Source organism: Anomaloglossus baeobatrachus, chromosome 5, assembly GCF_048569485.1.
Source record: "Anomaloglossus baeobatrachus isolate aAnoBae1 chromosome 5, aAnoBae1.hap1, whole genome shotgun sequence".
Lineage (NCBI taxonomy): Eukaryota > Metazoa > Chordata > Amphibia > Anura > Aromobatidae > Anomaloglossus > Anomaloglossus baeobatrachus.
The window spans coordinates 564,085,615-564,113,138 of NC_134357.1; the positions used below are offsets into that span (position 1 = coordinate 564,085,615).

Here is a 27,524-nt window from a genome sequence, read left to right on the forward strand (position 1 = left end):
GAGGTGAGAGATTCTGATGACGCCACATTACACCATTCTTATCTATGGGAATAACAGATGGACAGAACTGGAGAGGTGAGGACTCTGGAAATGTCTGGAGTGAGATTTCTTACTGTGTCTCTCCATATCCAGGATTACACAGTAGTGAAGAAGACCTCTAGTGAGCGCTGTCAGGCCCCTGTGTCTGAGGGATGGGGAAGACCCCTGAGCCCAATCACGGGGCCTCCACCTCACCCCCCGATACATGAGGACATCAATGAGCAGAAGATCCTAGAACTCACCTACAAGATGATTGAGCTGCTGACTGGAGAGGTGACACTGCTGGGAATGCTGGGACATTATACAGTAACGCTATGAAGGGATCGGGGGGTGACGGTATCATTGTATGTGTCAGGTTCCTATAAGGTGTCAGGACGTCACCATCTATTTCTCCATGGAGGAGTGGGAGTATTTAGAAGGACACAAAGATCTGTACAAGGACGTCATGATGGAGGTTCCCCAGCCCCTCACATCACCAGGTAATAGACAGGACTAAATAATAATAATAATAATAATCTTTATTTGTATAGCACCAACATATTCCGAGGCACTTTACAATTGAGGGGGATCATATACAAACAAGTAACAGTTATAGAAGATTCAATATTTAAAGGGAGAAAAGGCAACCCTGCTCGTGAGAACTTACAATCTACAATGAGATGGGGGGAGGGGCAAGGTACAAGTGCTTATTTACAATGACAATCCAGCCATCTCAAGGAAATGGGGGATAGATAATGGCTTCCTGGACCAGTTGGCTAGAGCCTTGAGATGCATTTGGGTGCCATGGAGTTTGACGTGGGGTTATTTTCTGATAAGTTGTGGAGGGATTAGGTGAAATTAGTCCGGCTAGGGAGTGTGATAGGCCGCCCTAAAAAGATGTGTTTTTAGGGTGCATCTGAAGCTGAGTAAGTTGTGAGTCGTCCTAACTTCTTGGGGTAGAGCGTTCCAGAGGTTTGGTGCAGCTCGGAAGAAGTCTTGGATTCGTGAGTAGGAGGTTTGAATTAGTGTGGATGTTAGTCGAAAGTCATTTGCAAAGCGTAGAGAATGGGTGGGGTGATAGACAGAGAGCAGGGTGGAGATGTAGGGGGGTGCTGCATTGTGGAGAGCTTTGTGGGTGAGAACAAGCAGCCTATAATTATCTGTATGTAAGGAATGATTTCAGTTCCTGTATGTGTCTCCTCCAGGTCTATCCAGTAAGAGGACAACACCAGAGAGATGTCCCCGTCCTCTTCTCCCACAGGACAGTAAACAAGAAGATCCCGATGTTCCTCAGGATCATCAGGTAGATGGAGAGAAGGTGCCATGAAATCTCCCTATGATGTGTAGACGGCTGTGAAGGTCTTGTGCTCAGTCTTGTTTTATCCACCAGTATTATATGGTTTATACTTGTGTAATGAGAGCGGTGGAGATGGCAGGATTAGAGCTGATCATAGATGGGACTTCATCTGTCAGTGACTTTTACAATATTTGTTTCAGGGTGAAGATCTGACCCATATTAATACTACAGAGACATATGTGAGGGGTGATGAGCGGAGTAAAGAGGAGATTCCTACAGATAACCGCCCAGGTGAGTAGTGACCACTAAATGCAGAGAAGGCACATATTCTTCTTATTCAGCAGCTGCTACTGTTACGGGGTATATTGAGACTCGGCAAGAGCCCTTAGGCTGGCCTTAAACTACCCCCACCGTGACCTTAACTCCTGTCCAGACCCTGATCTTACTCCCCCTCTCCCACACCCCTGGGGCGAGCCTGACAACACAAGCACAAAACACCTGAGCATTTAAGTCCTGCTCACCATTCGCCAGGGATTAACTCCTGCAGCGCTGAAGACCAGTGAACCTGAACCAGCAGACACCCGGCTCAAGGCTGAACACTGCATAATCCTCAGGTTGCTTGTCACATTCTGTAGTGTGACCAGAGTCTGACTCACACTGCCAGCAAGTGGGTGCTGAGCTGAATATCACATGACAGTACCCCTCCCTCTACGAGGGACCTCCGGAACCTCAAGACAAATTGCCCTTGATCTGCAAGGATGGTTGCAATGAAAAGCCCTAACCAGACGATCTGCATGGATATGCGACGCCGGTACCCAAGACCTCTTTTCCGGGCCATAACCATGCCAGTGAATAAGATACTGCAGTGACGAACATACCAGCCTAGAATCAATCACCTTAGACACCTTGAACACTAGGAACCCGTCAACCACGACTGGGGTTGGCGGGGTGGGAGGTGAAGCTCCAGACCCCACAAATCTTTTTAAAAGAGACTTGTGGAATATGTCATGGACTCTGTATACCCCTGGTAAATCCAAACGATAGGCCAGAGGATTGATTATTGCAGAGATCTTGAAAGGACCAATGAAACTAGGTCCCAGCTTCAGGGACAGCACCTTAAGCTTAATGTTCTTAGTGGACAGCCACACCCAATTACCCACACACAGGTCTGGACCAGGCATACGTCCTCTGTCAGCCACACGTTTAGACCTAGAATCCAAGGTACGGAACTGCTGCTGAACCTTAGACTTGTAAACGATAATGCCAACCCTGCCTGATCCTACCTCAGAAATGACCCTTACGTAATGTACAATACACACAGAAAAAGGGCGACACACCAGAGGACTCCTGACGGTGATTGTTGATCGTGAATTCTGCCTGTGGAAAGAACGCCGACGACTCCTCCTGCGTATCAGACTTAAAACAGTGTAAATATTGCTCCAGGTTTTGGTTCATGCGCTCCGGCCTGACCATTTGACTGAGGATGGAAGGCCAACGAGTTCGACAATCCCCAATTGAGAACAAAGTAGTCCAGTAGTTCGCACTGAACTGAGTACCCCTATCAGATGCAATGTCAGATGGGACACCATGGAGTCTGACAATCTCGCGAATAAAGATCTGGGCTTAAGTCTTTGCATTAGGTAAAGATGGTAACGCAACAAAGTGAGCCATTTTAGAAAATCTGTCAACCACTACTATGATAACCGTATTTCCAGCAGAGGGGAAAATCTGTAATAAAGTCCATAAATATGTCCGGCCATGGCTTGCTAGGTACACCCAGAGGCAGCAAACACTCTGACGGATGTGAGTGCGGAGGTTTGGATCTTGCACAGATTGTACACGCAGACACGTAGAAGACCACTTCCTTACAGATCTTGGGTCACCACAAACGGCGCAATAAGAGGTCCAATGTACTCTTCACCCTAGGATGACCAATAAGAACAGAACCGTGATACTCCCCCAAAACCTTAAAGAGAAGGTTTAGGGGAACAAATTACCTGTTAGCTGGAACCCCCCAATAGTGCCTCGTTGTGGGCCTCAGCAATTTCAGACTACACCTCAGTACTGAGTGCTGAACAACCAAACCTTTCTTCAGAATGGGCACCGGTTCCTCTTGAGACTCACCACCCCTCCTCTGGAAAGAACCTGGATAAGGCCTCCGCCTTAATGTGTTTGGACCCAGGGCGGTAGGTAACAAAGAAATTGAACCTGTTAAACAATAACGACCACCAAGATTTTCTCGGAGAAAGGCGCTTAGCAGACTCGAGGTACAACAGATTCTTGTGATCAGTAATGACAGTAACCGGGTGACTGGCCCCCTCCAGGAAGTGTTGCTATTTCTCAAATGCCAACTTGATGGTGAGTAGCTCCCTGTTACCTATGTCATAGTTACATTCTGCAGGTGACAACTTCCTGGAAAAGAAACCACATTGGCGAAGCTTACCCAATGATGGACCCTGGGACAACTCAGTCCCCACTCCAACCTCAGAAGCATCCACCTCAACAGTGAAAGACAGAGGGCAATTGACTGTATAAGTAAAGAAGCTGACACAAAAAACTTTAAACACTCAAAAGCTTGTAAAGCACTCTCCGTCCAGTCAGAAAAGTCCATTCCTATCACAATACTGTTAGAACTCTGCGAGAGCAGAGTGCAATCAGTCACCTAATTCCGTGGTTGGCGTTTCCCGGTGGGAGGAGCTTATCCTTCTATGCCTCATTCCCTGGAGCACGCCGCATTATCATGAAGTTCCCTCCATCATCACGGCACCAGTTATGGTCCTTCTCTGGAGCGTGCTCTCGTGGTCCCTGTAAGAGCTCTAGGTTCTGTCCGTTATGTACCCCGACCTTACTGACGTCTGTATTGCCTGACCTCCCTTACTTCTGTTCTGCCCAACCTCCCTGTCTCACATCCCCTCCATCTTCTTACCTTACCTTACCTTCCCTTCTTCCCTCCTGATCCCTGTTTGTTGTCCCGTCCTGAGCCCCCTCCTTCGGCTTGCTCTCCCGGTTACCAACTTCTGGCTTGTTCTTGACCCTGACTCCGCTTCCTCCCTTGTACTGCGCTCCCTCTCGACTCTGACCTGGCTAGCACGACTTCTCTTAGCAACCACTTAATTATTTGGGATGCCTTGTGCTCTGGCTCCCGCTAGTGGTTGTTCTCGTTACACACACAGTGTGCTGACTCCCCCTACTGGTGCCATTACAACCCCGTTCTTAGTCATATCAGTTAGAGGTGTGGCTATTGCAGAACAAAATTTAATACATTTTCTGTGGTAGTTCACAAAACATAAAAACTGCTGTAGCGCTTTAAGATTTTCAGGAGGGTCCCAATTTAATATAGCTTGCACCTTAGAGGGATCCATCCTAAGCCAGATGTGGAAATTATATACCCCAGGAAAGGCAACTCCTTAGCGGTGAATACACACTTCTATGGTTTGGCGTAAAGCGTATTTGCCCTCCGTACCCTGTAGTTCAATGTGTCTTTGGGAATAAATGAGAATGTCATCTAGGTAATGACCATGGATCTACCCAACAGATGCGCAAGCACTTATTAATAAAGTGTTAAAACACTGCAGGCTCATTGACCAAATTGCATTACCAGATTCTCATAGTGCCCCTCTGGCGTATTAAACCTGGTACTCCATTCATCCCTCTCACGGACCCTGAACAGATTATAGGCCCCCCTGAGATCGAGCTTAGAAAATCACTTAGCACTGGCAATTTGGTTAAAAAGATCAGGAATGAGAGGTATGGGATATGGATCGTGAACCGTAATCTGGTTCAGCTAATGGAAATCCAAACATGGTCGCAATCCACCATTGTTCTGTTTAACAAAGAACCCAGCCGTGACTGGCGAGATCGAAGGCCTAATGTGTCCATTGGCCAAGCTCTCAGCTATATACTCCTTGAGAGCCAGCCTCTCCGGGCCGGACAAATTGTACAGTCTGCTGTTATGATCTGGTCACCGTGGATGTTCACAAAAATCCCATCAGCAGAAAAAACACGAGTAGTTGGAACCTGAGCTGACCACAATCCCCTATCTGTCAGACCAACTCAACTAGAAGTAGCTGTGGAGCTTTCCTAAACACACCTAGACGCCATGTCACAGCCGGAGAAGCTTACTACACCTCACAGATAGAAATGAGGAAACCTATCTTGCCTCAGAGTAGTCCCCAAAGGAATAGCAAGGCCCTGACATATAAAGCCAACGATGATGTAAGAAAACACAATACGCAGATAGGAAATATAGATTAGCAAAGGTGAGGCCCGTCTTCCTAGATAGGACAGGACAGATAACTGATTGCGGTCAGTGCAAAACCCTGCGGAAAAATACCAATCTCCTGATAAGAAAAATACTGAGACCACACAGACTTTTTCCCACTATATCAGGTACTCTTGTAAATAATGGGAGAAACCAAATTCCAAAAAAATCCACAAGAAATACAAAAGTGCAAATAATCAAATAGAACAGGGAGAATCTCCCTTTTCTTGCAGTGGCACCTGCAGAGGGGGAACCCCCATGCTCATCAAAACAGAAAGACAATTCCTCTCCTGCAAGAAAACAGATTTTGAAGCAAAACAAAAAGAAAAGCAAGCACCCTTAGGTGTGGATCAGGCAATAAAGCAAATAACTTGCAACTTATCTGGAATGGGATAGACACAGGATAAATAGAAGGACAACTCCAAGCCAATTCATAGACTGAGGAACAACAACAATAACCCCAGCCAGCAGACACTGCTTTTCTATATAACCCAGGCTGTTCTACAATTGGGCTTCCCAAACCCCAATTAACTCCCACACCTGTTGAGGCACAGTCAGCTTCAACTCCAATCCTGACCACCAGAGGGAGCTCCAAACCATCACCCCCTCAGATGACATTCACAACAGTCTGCATTTGGGCAAGCGAGGCCCTAGCTTCAACCTGATAATACATTCATAGGGTCTGTGCGGCAGTAACTCCTTACAACCATTCTCTCAAAACACATCCTTGAACTCAGACATATTCAGGAAGATTAAGGCTAACCGTAGCCACACAAGTACCCAGGCAGTTAGCCTTACAGTATGAGCTCCACTGTACAATATCTTGGGACATCGGAGACAAGTCGATAGCCACAACCCGTATAGAACTGGAAAGCGCCTCCTCCAGTAACCCAGAAGTGTGGGCAATATGCTCATTCACAAAATTTGGCCCAGCACCACTATCCAGAAAGACCTGAATGGACACCTCATGCCCCGCAATGTTCACTTTAACAGGCAACAAACACTGAGTGTCCATTAGAAAGATGTGTAGGCTCAGGCAGGAATCCCCCTGAGTCCAGCAGTTCTGCCGATCGGCCTTTCTCGGCTACAGAAGGATATAAGCAGATATAATGCCCCTTTTTACCACAGAATAAACCTGTCCAACTTATGTGTGTGGACTCTTTATACACCTGAGACATCCCCCCCCCCAAGCTGCATGGGCTCGACCAAGGACTCAGGAAGTACCACTGGGTCTGCTGCCCCCTCCCCCAGTGATTTGTATTATGAGACCTCTAGCGGAACCAGCGATCTACACGGACTACTAAAGACATCGCAGGCTCCACAGAGGAAGGGGTTTTATAGATTACTAAGGTCTCCTTGACCCTTTATGAAACGCCCTGAAAAAAACTGGCTCTTGAGAGCAGGATCGTTCCACTGCCTGTGAAACACCCAGCACCGATATTCAACGCAGTAATCTTCCGCCTGATGATTTCCCTGTTTAATGAACGGATCTTGGTCTTGGCCAGACCTGGGCAAGGGGCGGCCCGCGGGCCACATCCGGCCCGCCTGCTCTCTGTGACCGGCCCGCCCGTCTTCAGCCGGTGCAGTGGAGCCGGGCTGCAGCGTGCCGAGCAGGGAGAGATCCTGTGCAGGTCCGCACAGTCAGTGCAGGCAGCGGAACGCAGGAGTCTTTCCTCTGTTCCCTGCCAGCACTAATTGTCAGTGACACACGCGCGCGCTCCGACGTTGTCAGTACTGCGCTGCGTGTGTCATTTCAAAAGTTCCCGCCGGGCAGGAGAAGAAGCAGCACAGCAGACCGAATAATTCATGCTGCAGGACCTGCGATGATGTCACGCCCATGTGACTGTGTGGGAGGAGACACAGGATGCCGGACAGAAAGCAAGATACTGAATCCTGATGGAGATGTGGACACATGATGACTGGTAATGAGAAAAGAGGGGACATGAGGGGGCTGCAGGGTGAGTGCATATGAGGGAAGATGGAGCTGCAGGGTGAGTGGCATATGTGGGAAGATGGAGTTGCAGGGTGAGTGGCATATGAGGGAAGATGGAGTTGCAGGGTGAGTGGCATATGTGGAAAGATGGAGTTGCAGGGTGAGTGGCATATGAGGGCTGCAGACTGACAGAAGGATGTGAAGGGGTGCAGAGTGTTTGAGAGGGGTAAGTTGGGGTACAGGCAGGGTGAGATATGTGGGCATGGTGTGTGCCATATGGGGGTGTAGTATATTACAGGTGTGCTATATGGAGGTGTATATAGTGGTGTAGTATATGGGGGTATAGTGATGTAGTATATTACAGGTGTGCTATAGGGAGGTGTAGTATATTACAGGTGTAGTATATGGGGTGTAGTGATGTAGTATATTACAGGTGTGCTATATAGTGGTGTAGTGATGTAGTATATTACAGGTGTGCTATATGGAGGTGTACTATATTACAGGTGTAGTGATGTAGTATATAGGGGTGTAATGATGTAGTATATCGGAGGTGTATTATATAGTGGTGTAGTATAATACAGGTGTATATGGGGGTGTAGTATATTACAGGTATATGGAGGGAGTGTAGTATAATACAGGTGTAGTATATAGGGGTGTAGTGGTGTAGTTTATTACAGGTGTAGTATATGGAGGGGGTGTAGTGATGTAGTATATTGGGTAGAACTGAGGTAATTATATTAGTCCGGCCCTCTAAACCAATCCCAATTTCTCATGCGGCCCCATGGGAAAATTAATTGCCCACCCCTGGTCTTGGCCAATGACACCTTATTGGGGTCATCATATATGAGGCTGAGTGCGAAAAAAACCATCCATAGACCAAAAAAACAGGGGAATCGGAGGGCAAAGAGAAGGCCCAAGCTTGTTGGTCACCACTGAGTAGGAAACAACAATTCCCACCCGCTGGACCTAATTACTGGAAGAATGTGGTCACAGTCGGGGAAAAAAAATCTTAAAGTCCTCCTAGAAGTAGATAAACCTACTGCAATAACCAGAAAACTGCTGTGGAAACGGCAATTTGGGTTCTGGAGCACTGGCCACCAACCCAGTCTGCACAGCAGGCGGAGACTGGGCTTGCAGCTGAACTGCCCCCTTAGCTCTGTTACCTGGAAAGTCAAGGCCTGCAGCTGCTTAGCAAGGCCAGTGACCGGATCCATAGGAAAAAATAGGGAGGGTCAATGATAATGTCACAGAGTATATGGAGGCAGGACATGGGCCCCTAGACCAACCCTAAGACTTGTGACCCTACGCTGTCCCTTATCTCGAAGGTAGGTTTGATGGCAACCAGGTTCGAGCCCCCAGCGGGACCCTAACTCCTGTTTGGACCCTGATCTTACTACCTCTCTTTGACCCTTTGGAAAACACAAGCACTGAACCCCACAAAACGGCACAGACAAGGGAGAATGGAAACTCGTACACACAGCACTCAAAACACACAGAAGAGACAATATGTGTACTGGGGGCAACACAAAAGGGAAGGAAGTATTACACAACAGGGGAACATTCACACCACTGAGAAGCGCAGTACAGATCACCATGTACAGGAGTTAAACCATGACCAGAATTGCAAAAGCTGTCATTGGCACAAACAGGAAGAAAGACGTGCTTAATATATGGAGAAGACTGCTTCACACGTCAATCAGCAATTTGAGCATTTAACTCCTGCTCACCAGTCTCCAGGGATTAATACCTGCAGAGCTGAAGACCAGAGAACCTGAACCAGCCGACGCCCGTCTCTGGCTGAACACTCCATAAGCCTCAGGGTGCTTGTCAGATTCTGTAGTGTGAACAGAGTCTGACTCCACAGTGCCAGCAGGTGTGTGCAGAGCTGAATATCACATGACCGCTACAATGTGGAACTACAAAGAATGAACAAAACTTATTATTCTAAAAATGAGGTGTAAGAGGTTTCCCGTACATCCTACATATGGAAAACTGCATATATATATATATATATATATATATATATATATATATATATATATATTACACGTTTTTCATATTATTATTATTTATTTATAGAGCACCATTAATTCCATGGTGCTGTACATGAGAAGGGGGTTACATACAGAATACATATACAAGTTACAGTAGACAGACTAGTACAGAGGGAAGAGGGCCCTGCCCTTGCGGGCTTACATTCTTTAGGATTATGGGGAGGAGACAGTAGGTGGGGTGTAGATCGGGCGGCAGCTCCGCAGGTGGTCGGGCGGCAGCTCCGCACGGTGGTCGGGCGGCAGTGAGTTCATTGTAGATTGTAGGCATTTCTGAACGGGTGGGTTTTCAGGTTCTGTTTGAAGTTTGCAAGGGTAGGGGATAGTCTGACGTGTTGAGGCAGCGAGTTCCAGGAGACTGGGGATGCTCGGGAGAAGTCTTGGAGTCGGTTGCGTGAGGAGCGAATGAGAGAGGAGGAGAGACGGAGATCTTGGGAGGACCGGAGGTGACGTGTTGGAGTGTAGTGGGAGATTAGTTCAGAGTTATAGGGAGGAGATAGGTTATGCACATCTTTCTAGGTCAGTGTTAGTAGTTTGAAGAGGATACGGTGGAAGAGTGGGAGCCAGTGGAGGGACATGCAGAGAGGAGGAGCGGGGTGGTATTGAGGAGAGAGGTGGATCAGTCGGGCAGCAGAATTAAGGATGGACTGGAGAGGGGCGAGCGTGTTGGCAGAGAGGCTACAGAGGAGGATGTTACAGTAGTCGAGGCGGGAGATTATGAGGGCATGCACTAGCATTTTTGTAGATTGCGAATTGAGGAAAGGGCGGATTCTGGAAATATTTTTGAGTTGAATATTATTTATACTGGTCAGTCATTGATATCTTGTATATTAGTGGCTAAAAGCACTAATGTGCAGGGATATTTTAAAATAGGACATGTGTATAAAACCTCCAGATGCGAAGTGGTGCCGGACCGCCCCTTTAAAACATAAGGGTTTATGAGAATCGGTGTGGAAAATTGTTGCTGTACACAGGCAAGATACAGAGGTGGCCTTCCTTCCCCTGCACGTGTCTTATCAGTTGGTTACATGAGACGGTCTCCTTGCTGTCTTGTATGGAGTATAGCAGCATTTTTCTGCACCTGATTGTCAGATTGGGCCGGAGTCCGACTCTGGAGGTGACAATTTACAGATAAATTTAGGAAATTGATAAATAACACAATTGTTCCCACTACATTACGTCCCTCAGCATTGATCAGGAGGCCGGTATGTCACCTATTATTTCACCTTCTGTGAACATTCACTTAGCAGAACTTACTTATGGACGTACTTAGTGGATTTAGGGGCAGCACGGGGGCTCAGTGGTTAGCACTGCAGTCTTGCAGCGCTGGGGTCCTGGGTTCAAATCCCACTAAGGACACCATCTGCAAGGAGTTTGTATGTTCTCCCCGTGTTTGCGTGGGTTTCCTCCGGGTTCTCTGGTTTCCTCCCACACTCCAAAGACATACAGATAGGGACTCTAGATTGTGAGCCCCAATGGGGACAGTGTTGCCAATGTATGTAATGCGCTGTGGAATTAATAGCGATATTTAAATGAATACAATTATTATTATTATTATTATTTACTTCTGACAATTAGACATGGGATGAGTATTTTACAGGGGTCATTAATGTCTTCTATGTATCCGGCTTTGACTTAATGGGCCACTAGAATAGGTAGACTTTTTATAAATGTAGGGGCAGAATTTAGGTTCACCACCTCCTGGGGTAAGTATGTAATTAAGAGACTCATTAGGGGTGCTTCACACACAGCGAGATCGCTGCTGAGTCACGGTTTTTGTGACGCAGCAGTGACCTCATTAGCGATCTCGCTGTGTGTGACACTGAGCAGCGATCTGGCCCCTGCTGTGATATCGCTGCTCGTTACACACAGCCCTGGTTCGTTTTTTTATTGTTGCTCTCCCGCTGTGACGCACAGATCGCTGTGTGTGACAGCGAGATAGCGACGAAATGAAGCGAGCAGAGAGCAGGAGTCGGCATCGGACAGCTGCGGTAAGCTGTAACCAGGGTAAACATCGGGTAACCAAGGTGGTTACCCGATATTTACCTTCGTTACCAGCCTCCGCAGCTCTCACGCTGCCTGTGCTGCCGGCTCCTGCTCTCTGCACATGTAGCTGCAGTACACATCGGGTTAATTAACCCGATGTGTACTGTAGCTAGGAGAGCAGGGAGCCAGCGCTAAGCAGTGTGCGCGGCTCCCTGCTCTCTGCACATGTAGCGACGTTATGATCGCTGCTGCGTCGCTGTGTTTGACAGCTAAGCAGCGATCATAACAGCGACATACAAGGTCGCTGTTGCGTCACAGGAAATGGTGACGTAACAGCGACGTCGCTGTCGCTATGTGTGAAGCCAGCCTTACTCGCCTATCATAGTCAATGCTGCTTCAGTGATTATCTCTCGTCTTTCTGTACTTGAGTGCAGCCATAATGTGCCATATACATGTAGGGTGATAGACAGACATGAGGGTGGAGATGTAGGGGGGTACCGTGCTGTTAAGAACTTTGTGGGTGAGAACAAACAATTTTAAATTGGAACCTACAGTGGAAAGTATTCAGACCCCTTAAAATTTTTCACTTTTCATTTCATTGCAGCCATTTGGTAAATTCAAAAAAGTTCATTTTTTGTCACATTACTGTACACTGCACCCAATCGTGACAGAAAATAAAAACAAATATAGACATTTTTGCAAATTTTTTTAAACAAGAAAAACTGAAATATCACATGGTCATAAGTATTCAGACCCTTGCTCAGACACTCATATTTAAGTCACATACTGTCCATTTCCTTGTGATCCTCCTTCAGATGGTTCTATTCTTTTATTGGAGTCCAGCTATGTTTAATTGAATTGATAGGACTTGATTTGGAAAGGCACACACCTTTCTATATAAGACCTCACAGCTCATAGTGCATGTCAGACTAAATGAGAATCGTGAGGTCAAAGGAACTGCCCAAGGAGCTCAGAGACAGAATTGTGGCAAGGCACAGATCTGGTCAAGATTACAAAAGAATTTCTGCAGTACTCAAGGTTCCTAAGAGCACAGTGGCCTCCATAATTCTTAAATGGAAGAAGTTTGGGATCACCAGAACTCTTCCTAGACCGGGCCATCCTGCCAAACTGAGCAATCGTGGGAGAAGAGCCATGGTGAGAGCGGTTAAGAAGAACCCTAAGATCACTGTGGCTGAGCTCCAGAGATGCAGTAGGGAGATGGGAGAAAGTTCCACAAAGTTAACTATCAATGCAGCCCTCCACCAGTCCAGGCCTTTATGGCAGAGTGGCCTGACAGAAGCTTCTCAGTGCAAGACATATGAAAGCCCACATAGAGTTTGCAAAAAAACACATGAAGGACACCCAGAATATGAGAAATAAGATTCTCTGGTCTGATGAGATGAAGATATAACTTTTTTGTGTTAATTATAAGCAGTATGTGTGGAGAAAACCAGGCACTGCTCATCACCTTCCCAATACAATCCCAACAGTGAAACGTGGTAGCAGCATCATGCTATGGGGGTGTTTTTCAGCTGCAGGGACAGGACGACTGGTTGCAATTTAAAGGAACGATGAATGCGGCCAAGTAAAGAGATATCCTGGAAGAAAACGTTTCTTCGGCGCTCCATTGGGAGACCCAGACGATTGGGTGTATAGCTACTGCCTCCGGAGGCCACACAAAGTATTACACTAAAAAGTGTAAGGCCCCTCCCCTTCTGCTTATACACCCCCCGTGGGATCACGGGCTGCTTCAGTTTTATGCTTTGTGCGAAGGAGGTCAGACATCCACGCATAGCTCCACTGTTTAGTCAGCAGTAGCTGCTGACTATATCGGATGGAAGAAAAGAGGGCCCATACTAGGGCCCCCAGCATGCTCCCTTCTCACCCCACTTTTGTCGGGTGTTTGTTAAGGTTGAGGTACCCATTGCGGGTACGGAGGCTGGAGCCCACATGCTGTTTTCCTTCCCCATCCCCCTGAAGGGCTCTGGTGAAGTGGGATCTTACCGGCCTCCAGGCTCTGAGGCCGGGCTCCATCCACAGACCCGGAGATCCTGCTGGAATGGAGCGGAGTATCGTCAGGGACAGGCCCTGCAACGTTAAGGTACTCTGTGTCCCCGTACAGTCTATGCACAGACACACTCCAGCGTTGCTGGGTGTGTTAGTGCGCCGGGGACAGTAGCGCTGCGCGCTTGGGCTTTACTCACTGCAGCTTAGCTGAGTGAGTTTATGTGTCGGGAACTACCGCGCCAGCCGCTGCTGGAGCGGCGGCGCGGCTGAGACTTGTGGTGCGCCGGGGACTTCGCGCTGCCGCGCTTTTACGACGGCAGCGCTTATAAATCTAGTCCCCGGCTTTTGCGGCCTAGTTACTTTTCGTTCCCGCCCCCAACCCTGCCAGTCAGGGAAGGGGCGAGACGCTGTACAATGATCAGCGCCGAGGGCTGGAGTCTTATTTACATACTCCAGCCCTCTCACTGGGCACAGGGGGACGCCAGTTTCCCGCTCTTGTCTGGGGCACGCCCACGGCCCGCCCCTCTTCACAGGACGCCGGCAGCCATTCCTGCAGGCAATCTAAGCTGGAGAACGGACACAGGCTCTGGGAGACCCAGCAAAGGGATTCTGGCGACCACTTACCCGCTTATGCGGGCGGTAAGCAGCACCTTGGTGCTGACCCCACTATTGCCACAGTGTTTTTTTGTGTACTTTATCCTTGTACTTATATTTGCAAGACCATACACAGACACACGCCAGCATTGCTGGGCGTGTTAGTGCGCCGAGGACAACAGCGCTGCGCGCTTGGACTATACTCACTGCAGCTTAGCTGAGTGAGTTTATCTGTGGGAAACTGCCGCGCTGGAGACTGCGGCGCGGCTGAGACTTGTGGCTGTACGGTCGCTTCTTGGCGATATACCCCTAGATAGCTCTGAGGAGACAACAGCATGTCGTCAGCATAGAGCAAGGGGGCCAAGGCACAGGCTTTCTATGCTGTCTGTACCGCACGTGAGGCTGTTTTACCGGCAGGTTCCATTAACCCCTAATGGGTAGAGTCTCTGCTAGTGGTGGCCCAGAGAGGGCCACCTGTGAAACTGTCCAGAGGACAGAGTTTGCAGTTTTTTTGCTGATAAAATGTCTTGGACTATGAACAAAATTCTAGCAACTTTGCAGTCCAGGGCGGTGACTCAGACCAAGGGCATTGTTGAATCAAGGCTCCCCGGTCTCCCTCAGTTGGAACTAATCCGTGCTCCAAGGGGGTCCCATACATCCCAGACTGAAGGCTCTGACACGGACGACAGTCCCAGACAGCCTAAGCGAGCTCGCTGGGAGAGACCCTCGACTTCACACACTGGTCAGGGTCTCAGCGAGAGGATTCTCTGTATGATGAGGTAGCTGGTCAGGTTTCTGATCCTGAGACCGCTTTCATTCTGGATGCTACTAATGGGACGCCATGGTGAATGATCTCATAGCGCCCATCAATACACTGGTGGATATTTCTCCCTCAGCCCCTCCAGTGGAGGAGGCAGCTTTAGCAGGAGAAATTCCATTTCAGGTATCCCAAGCGTAAATTCAGTACTTTTTGGGCCTCTCTTACTCAGAGGAGCAGTCCAGAAATGCTACGCTTATCCAGACAAGCTTTTCTCCGCCGCGCCATCCTCCATAGTTGCAGTGGAAGATGGGACTTCACTTAAAGATGCCATTGACAGACAGATGGACCTCTGGTTGAAATCTGTCTGTGAAGCTATCGGCGTGTCGTTTGCTCCGGCATTCGCAGCCGTATGGGCACTCCAAGCTATTTCAGCTGGTCTTGCGCAGATAGACACTGTCACACGTACATCTGTGCCACAGGTGGCGTCCTTAACCTCGCATGCATTGCGACTTACGCTATTCATGCTGTCCTGGACTCTACGAGCCGTACGCCGGTGGCATACGCCAACTCCGTGGTTTTGCGCAGACCCTTGGGGTTAAGGGAATGGAAGGCAGCTCCTGCTTCCAAAAAGGGCTTAACCAGTTTGCCATTATCTGGTGACAGACTGTTGGCTGAGCGATTGGATGAAATCATTAAACAGGCCAAGGGTAAGGATTCTTCCTTACACCAGCCCAGATCAAACAAAACCCAAGGAAGGACAGTCGACGTTTCGGTCCTTTCCAGGCTCGGGCTGGTCCCAATTTTACTAGTCCAAAAGGACTCAAAAGGCTCAGAGGGGCTCAGACTCCTGGCGGGCTCAATCACGACCAAAGAAGGCAGCCGGAGGAACCGCTACCAAGGCGGTTTCCTCATGACTTTCAGCCCTCTCTCTCCGCATCCGCGGTCGGTGGCAGACTCTCCCGCTTTGGCGGCATTTAGCTGCCACAGGTCAAAGACCGGTGGGTGAGAGACATTTTGTCTCACGTGTACAGGATAGAGTTTTGTTCTCGTCCTCCGGCTCGATTCTTCAGAACTTCCCCACCTCTCGACCGAGCCGATGCTCTTCTGCAGGCAGAAGGAGTGATAATCCCTGTTCCTCTTCAGGAACAAGATCACGGTTTTTACTCCAATCTGGTTGTGGTGCCAAAAAAGGACGGCTCTTCCGTTCCGTTCTAGACCTAAAACTGCTCAAAAAAGCAGTGTAAACCAGGCGGTTCCGGATGGAATCCCTCCGCCCCGTCATTGCCTCAAGGTCTCAAGGAGATTTCCTAGCATCAAGAGACATCAGGATGCTTATCTCCACGTGCCGATTGCTCCAGAGCACCAGCGTTTGCTGCAATTCGTTATAGAAAACGAGCATCTTCAGTTCGTAGACCTGCCCTTAGGTCTGGCGACAGCCCCACGGGTTTTCACCAAGGTCACGGCAGCAGTGGTAGCAGTCCTGCCCTCTCAGGGTCACTCTGTGATCCCTTACTTGGACGATCTACTTGTCAACGCACCCTCTCAAGAGGCATGCCAACGCAGCCTGAACGTTGCGCTGGAGACTCTCCAGAGTTTCGGGTGGATCATCAACTTTTCAAAGTTAAATCTGACACCGACCCAATCACTGACATATCTTGGCATAGAGTTCTATACTCTCTCAGCGATAGTGAAGCTTCCGCTGGACAAACAGCGTTCACTACAGATGGGGGTGCAGTCTCTCCTTCAAGGCCAGTCACACCCCTTAAGACGCCTCATGCACTTCCTAGCGAAGATGGTAGCAGCAATGGAGGCAGTCCCTTTCGCGCAGTTTCATCTGCGTCCACTTCAATGGGACATTCTCCGCCAAAGCGATGGGAAGTCGACGTCCCTAGACAGTAACGTCTCCCTTTCTCAGACGGTCAAGGACTCTCTTCAGTGGTGACTTCTCCCACCTCATTGTCAAAAGGAAGGTCCTTCCTACCCCCATCCTGGACGGTGATCACGACAGACGTGAGTCTGTCAGGGTGGAGAATAGTCTTTCTCCACCACAGGGCTCAGGGTACGTGGACTCAGCAGGAGTCCACCCTTCAGATCAATGTTCTGGAAATCTAAGCAGTGTATCTTGCCCTGCAAGCCTTCCAGCAGTGGCTGGAATGCAAACAGATCCGAGTTCAGTCGGACAACTCCACAGCGGTAGCATACATCAACCACCAAGGCAGAATACGCAGTCGGCAAGCCTCCCAAGAAGTCCGGCGGACTCTGATGTGGGTGGAAGACAGAGCATCCACCATATCCGCAGTTCACATCCTGGGCGTAGAAAACTGGGAAGCAGACTTCCTCAGTCGCCAGGGAATGGACGCAGGGGAATGGTCTCTGCACCCGGACGGGTGTCAGGAAATCTGGGGCCTTCGGGGGAGGCCGGACGTCGACCTAATGGCGTCTAGGCACAACACCAAGGTCACGAGTTTTCATGGTGTGGTCTTACGATCAACGAGCTCTGGCGGCAGGCGCCTTAGTTCAGGATGGGTCGCAGTTCCAGCTACCCTATGTGTTTCCCCCTCTGGCACTGTTGCCCAGAGTGCTACGCAAGATCAGCTCCGATTGCCGCCGCGCCATCCTCGTCGCCCCAGACTGGCAGAGGAGGTCGTGGTACCCGGATCTGTGGCATCTCACAGTCGGCCAGCCGTGGGCACTACCAGACCGGCCAAACTTACTGTCCCAAGGGCCGTTTTCCATCTGAATCCTACGGCCCTGAACCTGACTGGGTGGCCATTGAGTCCTGGATCCTAGCGTCTTCAGGATTATCTCATGACGTCATTGCCACCATGTGACGGGCTAGGAAGCCGACGTCTGCCAAGATCTACCACTGGACGTGGAAGATATTCTTACCTTAGGGCTCTGCTCAGGGAGTGTCTCCCTGGCCATTTGCATTGCCTACTTTTCTTTCCTTCCTGCAATCGGGTTGGGAAACAGGTTTGTTGCTCGGCTCCCTTAAAGGACAAGTTCCAGCGCTGTCTGTATTCTTTCAGAAGCGCCTAGCACGACTTCCTCAGGTACGCACGTTCCTGCAGGGGGTTTGTCACATTGTCCCTCCGTACTGAGGCCGTTAGACCCATGGGATCTGAACAGGGTACTAATTGCTCTCCAGAAGCCGCCCTTCGAGCCTCTGAGGGATGTTTCACTTTCTCGACTTTCACAGAAAGTGGCCTTTCTGGTAGCGGTCACGTCTCTTCGGAGAGTGTCCGAGCTAGCAGCGCGGTCATCCAAAGCTCCCTTCCTGGTGTTTCACCAAGACAAGGTAGTGCTGCGCCCGATTCCGGAGTTTCTCCCTAAGGTGGTATCCCCTTTTCATCACAATCAGGATATCTCCTTACCTTCCTTTTGTTCTTATCCATTTCATCGATATGAAATGGATTTGCATTGTTGGATCTGGTGAAGAGCACTCAGAATCTACATTCCCGCACGGCGCCCCTGCGCCGATCGGATGCACTCTTTGTCCTTGTCACTGGTCAGCGCAAGGGGTCGCAGGCTGCCAAATCCACCCTGGCTCGATGGATCAAGGAACCAATCCTTGAAGCCTACCGTTCTGCTGGGCTTCCGGTTCCATCAGGGCTGAAGGCCCATTCTACCAGAGCCGTGGGTGCGTCCTGGGCATTACGGCACCAGGCTACGGCTCAGCAGGTGTGCCAGGCGGCTACCTGGGCGAGTCTGCACGCCTTCACCAAGCGTTATCAGGTGCATGCCTACGCTTAGGCGGATGCCAGCCTAAGTAGAAGAGTCCTGCAGGCGGCGGTTGCCTCCATGTAGGGAAGGGCTGTTTTTACAGTCCAAACTTGAGGTATTAATTTACCCACCCAGGGACTGCTTTTGGACGTCCCAATCGTCTGGGTCTCCCAATGGAGCGCCGAAGAAGAAGGGAATTTTGTTACTTACCGTAAATTCCTTTTCTTCTAGCTCCAATTGGGAGACCCAGCACCCGCCCCTGTTCCTTCGGGATTTTTGGTTGTTCGGGTACACATGTTGTTCATGTTAAATGGTTTCAGTTCTCCGATGTTCCTTCGGATTGAATTTGTTTAACCAGTTATTGGCTTTCCTCCTTCTTGCTTTTGCACTAAAACTGAAGCAGCCCGTGATCCCACGGGGGGTGTATAGGCAGAAGGGGAGGGGCCTTACACTTTTTAGTGTAATACTTTGTGTGGCCTCCGGAGGCAGTAGCTATACACCCAATCGTCTGGGTCTCCCAATTGGAGCTAGAAGAAAAGGAATTTACGGTAAATAACAAAATTCCCTTCATTCCAGAGTGCTCTAGACCTCAGACTTGGCTGAAGGTTCAAGAAGTTGTCCAGTTACCAAAACTGATTTTTTTTTTCTGATAAATCTTGCTAATATGTGCCCCTCAACACATCTATTATGTTTTTTCAGCAAATTACCTTTCATTGTGCACTAGCAGCACATGCTCATTGCTGGCTCCGGCTCTGATGGGGTTAATCTCTCCTCTGACTTCCTGTGTTCAGTTCCTACAAGTCCCAGAATTCTTTGTGGCTCTCGGGCGGTGTCTGGCTTATCTAACACACCCATTGTGTCTAATACACCCACTCTGCTCCCACCCAAACCCTCCTCCCTGCCTCTTCCCAGTGGATGCACTGAGATCAATCATACAGAGACAGCAGCAGCTCTGCACAGCCAGGGGAAGAAAGTGTGTGTGCGCGTATATACAGTGTATGTGTATGTGTGCGCGTATATACAGTGTGTGAGTGCGTATATACAGTGTGTGTGTGTGTGTGTGTATGTCATACTCACCTGTCTGCAGGGTCCGGGTGCCATGCCTGCTTCCAGCCCCTGTCTCGGTCCCGCCGCTTCGGCTGTGTGCAGTCTCCCCGGGGCACGCACGAAGCTTGCAGGACCTGGCCGTGGATCACCTGATGCAGTCACCTGACGCATCAGCTGATCGTAGTCTCGCCGGCTTTTTCGCGCCCGGCCGGCTATCAGCTGATCCTGCCGTCAGGGGACTTCATCAGCTGATTACCGGCAGCTGCTGCAGTGATCGGACGGGATCAGACTCCGCTGCAGGAGCTGCCGGTAATCAGCACAGACGTGAGTATTTATTTATTTTTTTTTTTTTTTGCACTGATGCATCAGCTGATTGTATAATCGGCTTTTATACAATCAGCTGATGTGTGATGTGATTCACATCCTTTAACCTGACACATCATCTGATCGCTTTGCCTTCCAGCAAACCGATCAGATGATATTGGATCCGGATTGGACGGCGCGGGACCCTAACCCAGGATTACTGCGGAGGGGGGTTTATTTCAATAAAGATGGAGTCACTAATTGTGTTGTGTTTTATTTCTAATAAAAATATTTTTGTGTGTTTTTTTTTTATTTTTTTATATCATTACTAGAAATTCATGGTGGCCATGTCTAATATTGGCGTGACACCATGAATTTCGGGCTTAGGGCTAGCTGATAATATACAGCTATCCCTAACTCCATTATTACCCGGCTAGCCACCCAGCATCAGGGCAGCTGGAAGAGTTGGATACAGCGCCAGAAGATGGCGCTTCTATGAAAGCGCCATTTTCTGGGGTGGCTGCGGACTGCAATTCACAGTGGGGGTGCCCAGAAAGCTTGGGCACCCTTCACTGTGGATTCCAATCCCCAGCTGCCTAGTTGTACCCGGCTGGACACCAAAATTAGGCGAAGCTCACGTCATTTTTTTTTTTAAATTATTTCATGAAATTCATGAAATAAAAAAAAAAAAGGGCTTCTCTATATTTTTGGTTCCCAGCCGGGTACAAATAGGCAGCTGGGGGTTGGGGGCAGCCCGTACCTGCCTGCTGTACGTACTCACTCACACGTACTACATACTCACTTATGTGCTGATAACCGGCAGCTCCTGCAGCGATCGATTGGACAGGAGTATGATCCTGTCCCATCTCTGCAGGAGCTGCCGGTAATCAGCTGATGAAGTCCCCTGACGGCAGGATCAGCTGATAGCCGGCCGGGCGCGAAAAAGCCGGCGAGACTACGATCAGCTGATGCGTCAGGTGACTGCATCAGGTGATCCACGGCCAGGTCCTGCAAGCTTCGTGCGTGCCCCGGGGAGACTGCACACAGCCGAAGCGGCGGGACCGAGACAGGGGCTGGAAGCGGGCATGGCACCCAGACCCTGCAGACAGGTGAGTATGACATACACACTCACTCCGCGTCCTGTCACTTGTGCTGCTGGTGGGAGTATATGATCACACTGCCGACACCGCCCGCTCTCCTGACAGCTGAGCACAGCGGGCGGGTGGACAGTGTGATCACATACTTGCGTGACAGGGGGGATTTCAGTGGAGGAAACCCCCCCTGTACTCCACACTGGAGCCCGTACCTCCCACAGCTGAATGCTGGTAGCGCGCGCTCTGCCTTCACCGCTCCACACACTGGCGTCCTCCGGATCCTCCCCTCGATGCTGGGCTGTGACGTCAGGTAGTCACCGCCCACAGCCCAGTCAATCACTGTGAGTGGCGCCGGCATCCTGTGACGTACCCGTCCAGTTTGAGAGCCCGGAAATGCCGGGACGTCAGAGGATGCCGGCGGCCACAGCTCCAGGGGGTCATGTGACTGGCACTGAGCGTGCAGCATAGCGCCGCTCAGTGCCAGAAATGGAAACAGAAGCCAATGCAGAAGATGCAGACAATGGTAAGTGAGAATCATTGGGGGAAAAAAAAAAATGGGTGAACCACCCCTTTCACCTTCCAACAAGACAATGACCCTAAGCACACAGCTAAAATAACAAAGGAGTGGCTTCAGAACAACTATGTGACCATTCTTGCCTGGCCCAGCCAGAGCCCTGACCTAAACCCAATTGAGCATCTCTGGAGAGACCTGAAAATAGCTGTCCATCAACGTTCACCATCCAACCTGACGGAACTGGAGAGGATCTACAAGGAAAAATGGCAGAGGATCCCCAAATTCAGGTGTGAAAAACCTTGTTGCATCATTCCCAAGAAGACTCATGGTTGTATTAGATCAAAAGGGTTCTTCTCAATACTGAGGAAAGGGTCTGAATACTTATGACCATGTGATATTTCAGTTTTTCTTGTTTAATAAATTTGCAAAAATGTCAACATTTCTTTTTATTTATCTGCCAAGATGGGGTGCAGAATGTATATTAATGAGAAAAAAAAAGAACTGTTTTGAATTTACCAAATGCCTGCAATGAAACAAAGAGTGAAAAATTTAAAGGGGTCTGAATACTTTCTGTACCCACTGTATTATGTAGAGTCATTACACACAGAGTGATCTATTTCAGGTGCTCCGGTCTCCGGGTTTCCACTAGTTCTTGGGGCCGGTGCAAATATGCTGGGACGCACCATCTGATGATGTCATAGCATCTAGAGGTTGCAGGAGATGCGACGGGACCTCCTCAGGAACTGTGTTGATAGTCTGTATTGCCCGTAGCATAGCTCAAAGAAAGTTTCCTGCCCACAGGTGTGCAATGGGGGAATGGGAGTGAGGCGAATTTGTGTGCATAAAACATTATAATGAGGGCAATATGATCATTGGGAGCCTCGGATGGTAGCCCAGAGTGCCCTCATTATGAAAAATTTATTTATGTGAAAAATTTAAAGGTCTGAATACTTTCCGTACCCACTGTATAATGTATGGGCAGCCAGTGCAATTGTAGCGCCGGTGTCCCTGCAGAGACACCAACTTCCTCATCGCTGAGGCCGTGGTGTATCCTTCCCCGGCCATCTATGTGTGCTGCTTTCTCCTTCCTCTCCCGGGGCCTGTACATTAAGCCCAGGTCTCCCAGGAGCGTGCTTAGGGCGCACACATGCACACCGGCCCTCCTCTTAAAAGGCAAGTATGCCATTTCCCAGAAATGCTCTCAGCCTTTGGCTGAGAGGCACTATGTGTTTAAGGCACCCTTACATTAGGGGAGGTGCTTGCGCATCACCTCTAGTTAGTTAGTGTCTCGGTCTACTAGCTGTCAGGTCTCGTTTATCCCTGTGTCAGTTTCCTGTACCTGCCTTCCCATACCTGTCTATCCCTGCAGTGCCCACCACTCCTGTCCATACCTGCCTGTCCAGCCTGCCTCAGTCACCCTGCCTGTACCTGTGTCTATACCTCAGTCCATCATCTGCCATGGGGATCAGCTGCCACAGTCCCAGTCACTACCCTGGGAGTGGTACCTTACGGTGGGTGCTTGCTGAAGCCCTTCCCTCTATAGGGCAAGCCCAGGTGCTCTCTGTGGTCCACTTGGTCCACTACTCCCACTTGCTGCCTCTACATCAGTCACGAGAGTTACAGCAATAACTGGTACAGAGCAAAAGCACCTGAGTAACAATTAGCCATATAGGTGAACCTGGCTGCAGCATTAAGGATGGACTGGAGAAGGAAAAGTCTAGTGAGGAGGAGTCCAATTAATAGAGAATTACATTAATCAAGGCGGGAGTGGGTCAGGGCCACAGTGAGGGTTTTTGTTGTTTCCATGAAGAGAAAAGGGCGGATTCTAAAGAAGTTCTTCTGGTGCAAGCGACAAGAGCGCGTGAGTGATTGTAAATAGGAGGTGAATGAAAGATTGGTGTCAAGCATAACACCCAGACAGCGAGCCTGCAGTCTAGGCGTTAACATGGTGCCGCCCACAGAGATGGAGATGTCAGGTTTAGGGAGGTTAGTAGACAGGGAGTAGAAGAAGTTCAATTTTGCAAAGGTTAAATTTCACATAGAGAGCAGACATAATGTTGGAGACTGCGGACATACAGTCACTGATGTTCTGTAGTACTGTGGGGTGAGATCGGGGGATAAGGTGTATAGCTGAGTATATTTATCACACTCTCCCATTTATCTTAACAACACAAGAAACCCACTTTACAAATAAATTTACATAATCACACTGTGTCTTCGTTCTGCAGTAAAATGCATGTGGCTCTTAGGGATTTTGTCGGAAAGACACCCCTAACAGTATTGACTGACAGGCACAATTATGATTCTCCACTGAGGGTCTTACTACAAAATAGTGGTGACCAACAGTATGAACCTAGGAAGATGCTGAATTCACACTGCATTAGGAAACTGAAACTGCTAGAGCCGATCCTGGTGGCCTCATATTATTATCTAGTGGTCCTTGCTCTGTGCTCTTTGGTTAGAATACCACCAAAATATTAGTGAGTTATCAAATTTTACAACATGACTTCCAATTTTCTTGAACATTTTATATCATTTAAAAAAAACTATTTCCAAGTTTATATTATTGAAAAAATACTAAGTGTTATTCTTGGCAGGTGACTGTATTAGGAGATCAGCGGGACTCCTGGTATCTTCAGATTTTCAATCAAATGATGTTGGTGTGCTACAAGACACAAATGAAGAACATTACGATATCTCAGCTGTATCCTCAGTCCTTCACAGCAAAGATCTACCATCCGATTCATCACAGGCTATTAAGAAAAATAAAAGTCACAGAAGGGATGTTATAACTAGCAAAGGAATGAAGAGATTTTTATGTTCAGAGGGTGATAAATATTCCAATTGTCAATCAACCCTTGTTGTACATAAGAGAAGTCACACAGTGGAGAAGCCATATCCGTGTCCAGAATGTGAGAAGTGTTTTGCACAAAAATCAAAACTTGTTAGACATCAGAGAACTCACACAGGGGAGAAGCCATTTTCATGTCCAGAATGTGGGGAGTGTTTTGCACAAAAATCAAAACTTGTTAGACATCAGAAAACTCACACAGGGGAGAAGCCATTTTCATGTCCAGAATGTGGGAAGTGTTTTGCACAAAAATCAAAACTTGTTAGACATCAGAGAACTCACACAGGGGAGAAGCCATTTTCATGTCCAGAATGTGGGAAGTGTTTTGCACAAAAATCAAAACTTGTTAGACATCAGAAAACTCACACAGGGGAGAAGCCATTTTCATGTCCAGAATGTGGGAAGTGTTTTGCACAAAAATCAAAACTTGTTAGACATCAGATAACTCACACAGGGGAATCTCCATTTTCATGTGCAGAATGTGGGAAATGTTGTAATCAGAAATCAAGTCTTATTAAACATCAAAGAATTCACACAGGGGAGAAGCCATTTTTATGTTTAGAGTGTGGTAAATCTTTTAGAAAGAAATTAAGTCTTGTTACACATCAGAGAACTCATACAGGGGAGAAGCCATTTTCATGTTCAGACTGTGGGAAATGTTTTAATCAGAAATCAAGTCTTATTAAACATCAAAGAATTCACACAGGGGAGAAGCCATTTTTATGTGTAGAGTGTGGGAAATGTTTTAATCAGACATCAAGTCTTGTTCAACATCAGAGAACTCACTCAGGGGAGAAGCCATTTTCATGTTCAGACTGTGGGAAAAGTTTTGTGTCTAAATCCCATTTGGTTAGTCATCAAAAAAGTCACAGAGGGAAGAAACCATAGCTATGCTGAGATTGTGGGAAATGCTTTTATTTCAAACTCATGTTAACCATTAAATAGCTCACATAGGTGAGAAGACATTTTCATACCCAGAATGTGGAAAATGTTTTATTGTAAAATAAAATTCTCTTAATTTTTCATAGTCATGTTACAAATAAAGGGGAGAAGCCATATTCATGTTATGAATTTAACAAATGTTTTTACCCAAATAAATACAATAATAAAATAAAATTAAATAGCTCATTTCATACCTGTGCAGTGAATATTTTATATTAGTATATACAGTGTATGAAATACATAGACATTATATCAACAAAAGTATTAGAACATCTACATATCAGACTTACAGGATATGTTTTGGTCTCCTATTCTAAATCCATATAAATCTTCAGAAGAGCATTTGTGAGGTCAGACCGAATTTGTCTTTTTGAGCTGGAGCAAAATCATGCTGCAACAGAAAACGGCCTTACTCAAACCGCAAACGCAAAGTTGTAAGCATTCAATGCCCAAAATGTATTGGTATGATGTATTAAGATTTCACTTCCATGGTACTATGGGCCCGATGTAAACCCCTGAAAAGCAGCTCCATAGCATTATCTCTTTTGCACCAATCTTTACAGTTGGCACACGCCTGTCAAGCAGGTAAAATTCTCTTTCCTGACAGCCCATACCATGACACTATGGGCACACTGTTTTTACACAGAAGATGAGTGCCATAGGTAGCTTGCCCTTTGCAGTTATTGAGTCAGCAGAGCTATTGTACATTTATGGAGCAATTTAGGCCACTCAAATGATTTCAATGTTAATAGATTTGTTGGGTCGACTACTCCACGCCCTCTGCCACCCCAGCCAACCCGGCTTAGTCCACTTTGGACAAAGGACAATATTTTTGTGCAACTTTAAGTTGGGCAAAAAAAACTCTTAAGAATTTTAACATCTTGATGAATCAGGACCTTTGTTGCCTTAGCCCAGATGCCTGGATTTACATTTACCCTATTAATCTTCACTTGCTCTTTCTCATTGCAAGCCTTCCTCCTCCCCAAATCCCTCTGTAAAGGTTACTTTAATGTTACATTATCCTCCGCTCTTGATTACCTTGCAGAGCTTAGTATCATTTGCAAATGCTGAAATTTATTCTGTATGACCTCACAAAGGACTCTAATAAACATTTCAAATAGAAGATGGTCCAATACTGACCCCTGTAATAAACTAATGTTAATTATGCCTAATCTGCGTGTGCTCTTTTGATAACAATCCTGTTTCCTATCACAGAGGCAGTTATCTGGTCTAAAATTTTTTAATTAATCATTACTTAACATTTCTTTTTAATGCCGCATGAAGAGTGAACAGAAGGACTATTTTCAGAATTTGCTACATCCAAAATGTGAGAGCAGGGCAGACACACAACAAGACAAAATCCATTTCATGTAGTTTGGCGCTTCCTCTGGCCTTTGCATCTTTGACATTAGTACACTCGTTACGCTTGCTCCATTACAAGTTGTCATGAGAACTGTTAAACTGAACAGTATTAAAAACCTAACAAAAATCACAGCCTGTTATTTCTATAGTACAATTATCATTTTCTATTTCTCATAAAGTGAGCCAATGTGACAAGATGTACGTGCTGTGTAGGTTGCCAAATAGCAACAATAATCCGACCTTTCACCAAAATTCTACATGTTATACTGGACACACAATGTAATAGTGGCTGTAGAACGGAATAAAATGTGTTTTTGTTTTTCAGTTTGTTTTTTTTATTTCACTTCTCCATTGAAGATATTAGCAATATACAGTGCCTTACAAAAGTATTCATCCAATCATCCCCTTGGTTTTTTACCTATTTTGTTACATTACAACCTGTGTTTTTAAATATTTTTGTAATCCAATTTGTGTGTGATGCGTCACCACCAGGGATGAGCGAGTAGTGAAATACTCTGACTCGCTATACTCGTAACGAGTAGGTCCTAATACTCGGGTACTCGTTACGAGTAGTGAGTCCAATGCAAGTCAATGGGAAATGCGAGTCTGCTGGACCCTACAAAGCGGTCTGGGGGTCTGAGGAAAAGGCTGAAATGGATGCATGATTGTTTAAAAGGCGGGCGGTAAAACGCTGCCGGCTTTTTTAAACAATCAGCTGATGCATGCTCCTCGTCCGGGTCTTTCGCTCCCTGCTCCCTGGTGCTGCGCTCCCTGCCCGGTC

The 27,524-nt window shown here is 47.7% G+C and overlaps 2 protein-coding genes across 2 annotated transcripts in view; both read left to right on the top strand.

Annotated features, from left to right (window-relative positions):
- The window catches only part of LOC142312328 (uncharacterized), a 133,792-nt gene that overhangs the window by 46,579 nt on the left and 59,689 nt on the right, over positions 1-27,524 (top strand). The gene's annotated exons all lie outside the window — the stretch shown is intronic.
- On the top strand, positions 371-27,049 carry LOC142312330 (uncharacterized). Its single transcript, XM_075351261.1, has 4 exons — positions 371-518; positions 1,224-1,321; positions 1,516-1,606; positions 24,186-27,049. The coding sequence occupies exons 1-4, from the start codon at positions 386-388 to the stop codon at positions 25,325-25,327; spliced, it is 1,464 nt and encodes a 487-aa protein (XP_075207376.1). The 5' UTR covers positions 371-385; the 3' UTR covers positions 25,328-27,049.

Coding starts and splice junctions, on each gene's coding strand:
- LOC142312330 (XM_075351261.1), top strand. CDS start 386: ATGTGTCAGGTTCCTATAAGGTGTCAGGACGTCACCATCTATTTCTCC. Junction 1,322..1,515: donor ATGTTCCTCAGGATCATCAG/GTAGATGGAGAG, acceptor TATTTGTTTCAG/GGTGAAGATCTGACCCATAT. Junction 1,607..24,185: donor TCCTACAGATAACCGCCCAG/GTGAGTAGTGAC, acceptor TATTCTTGGCAG/GTGACTGTATTAGGAGATCA.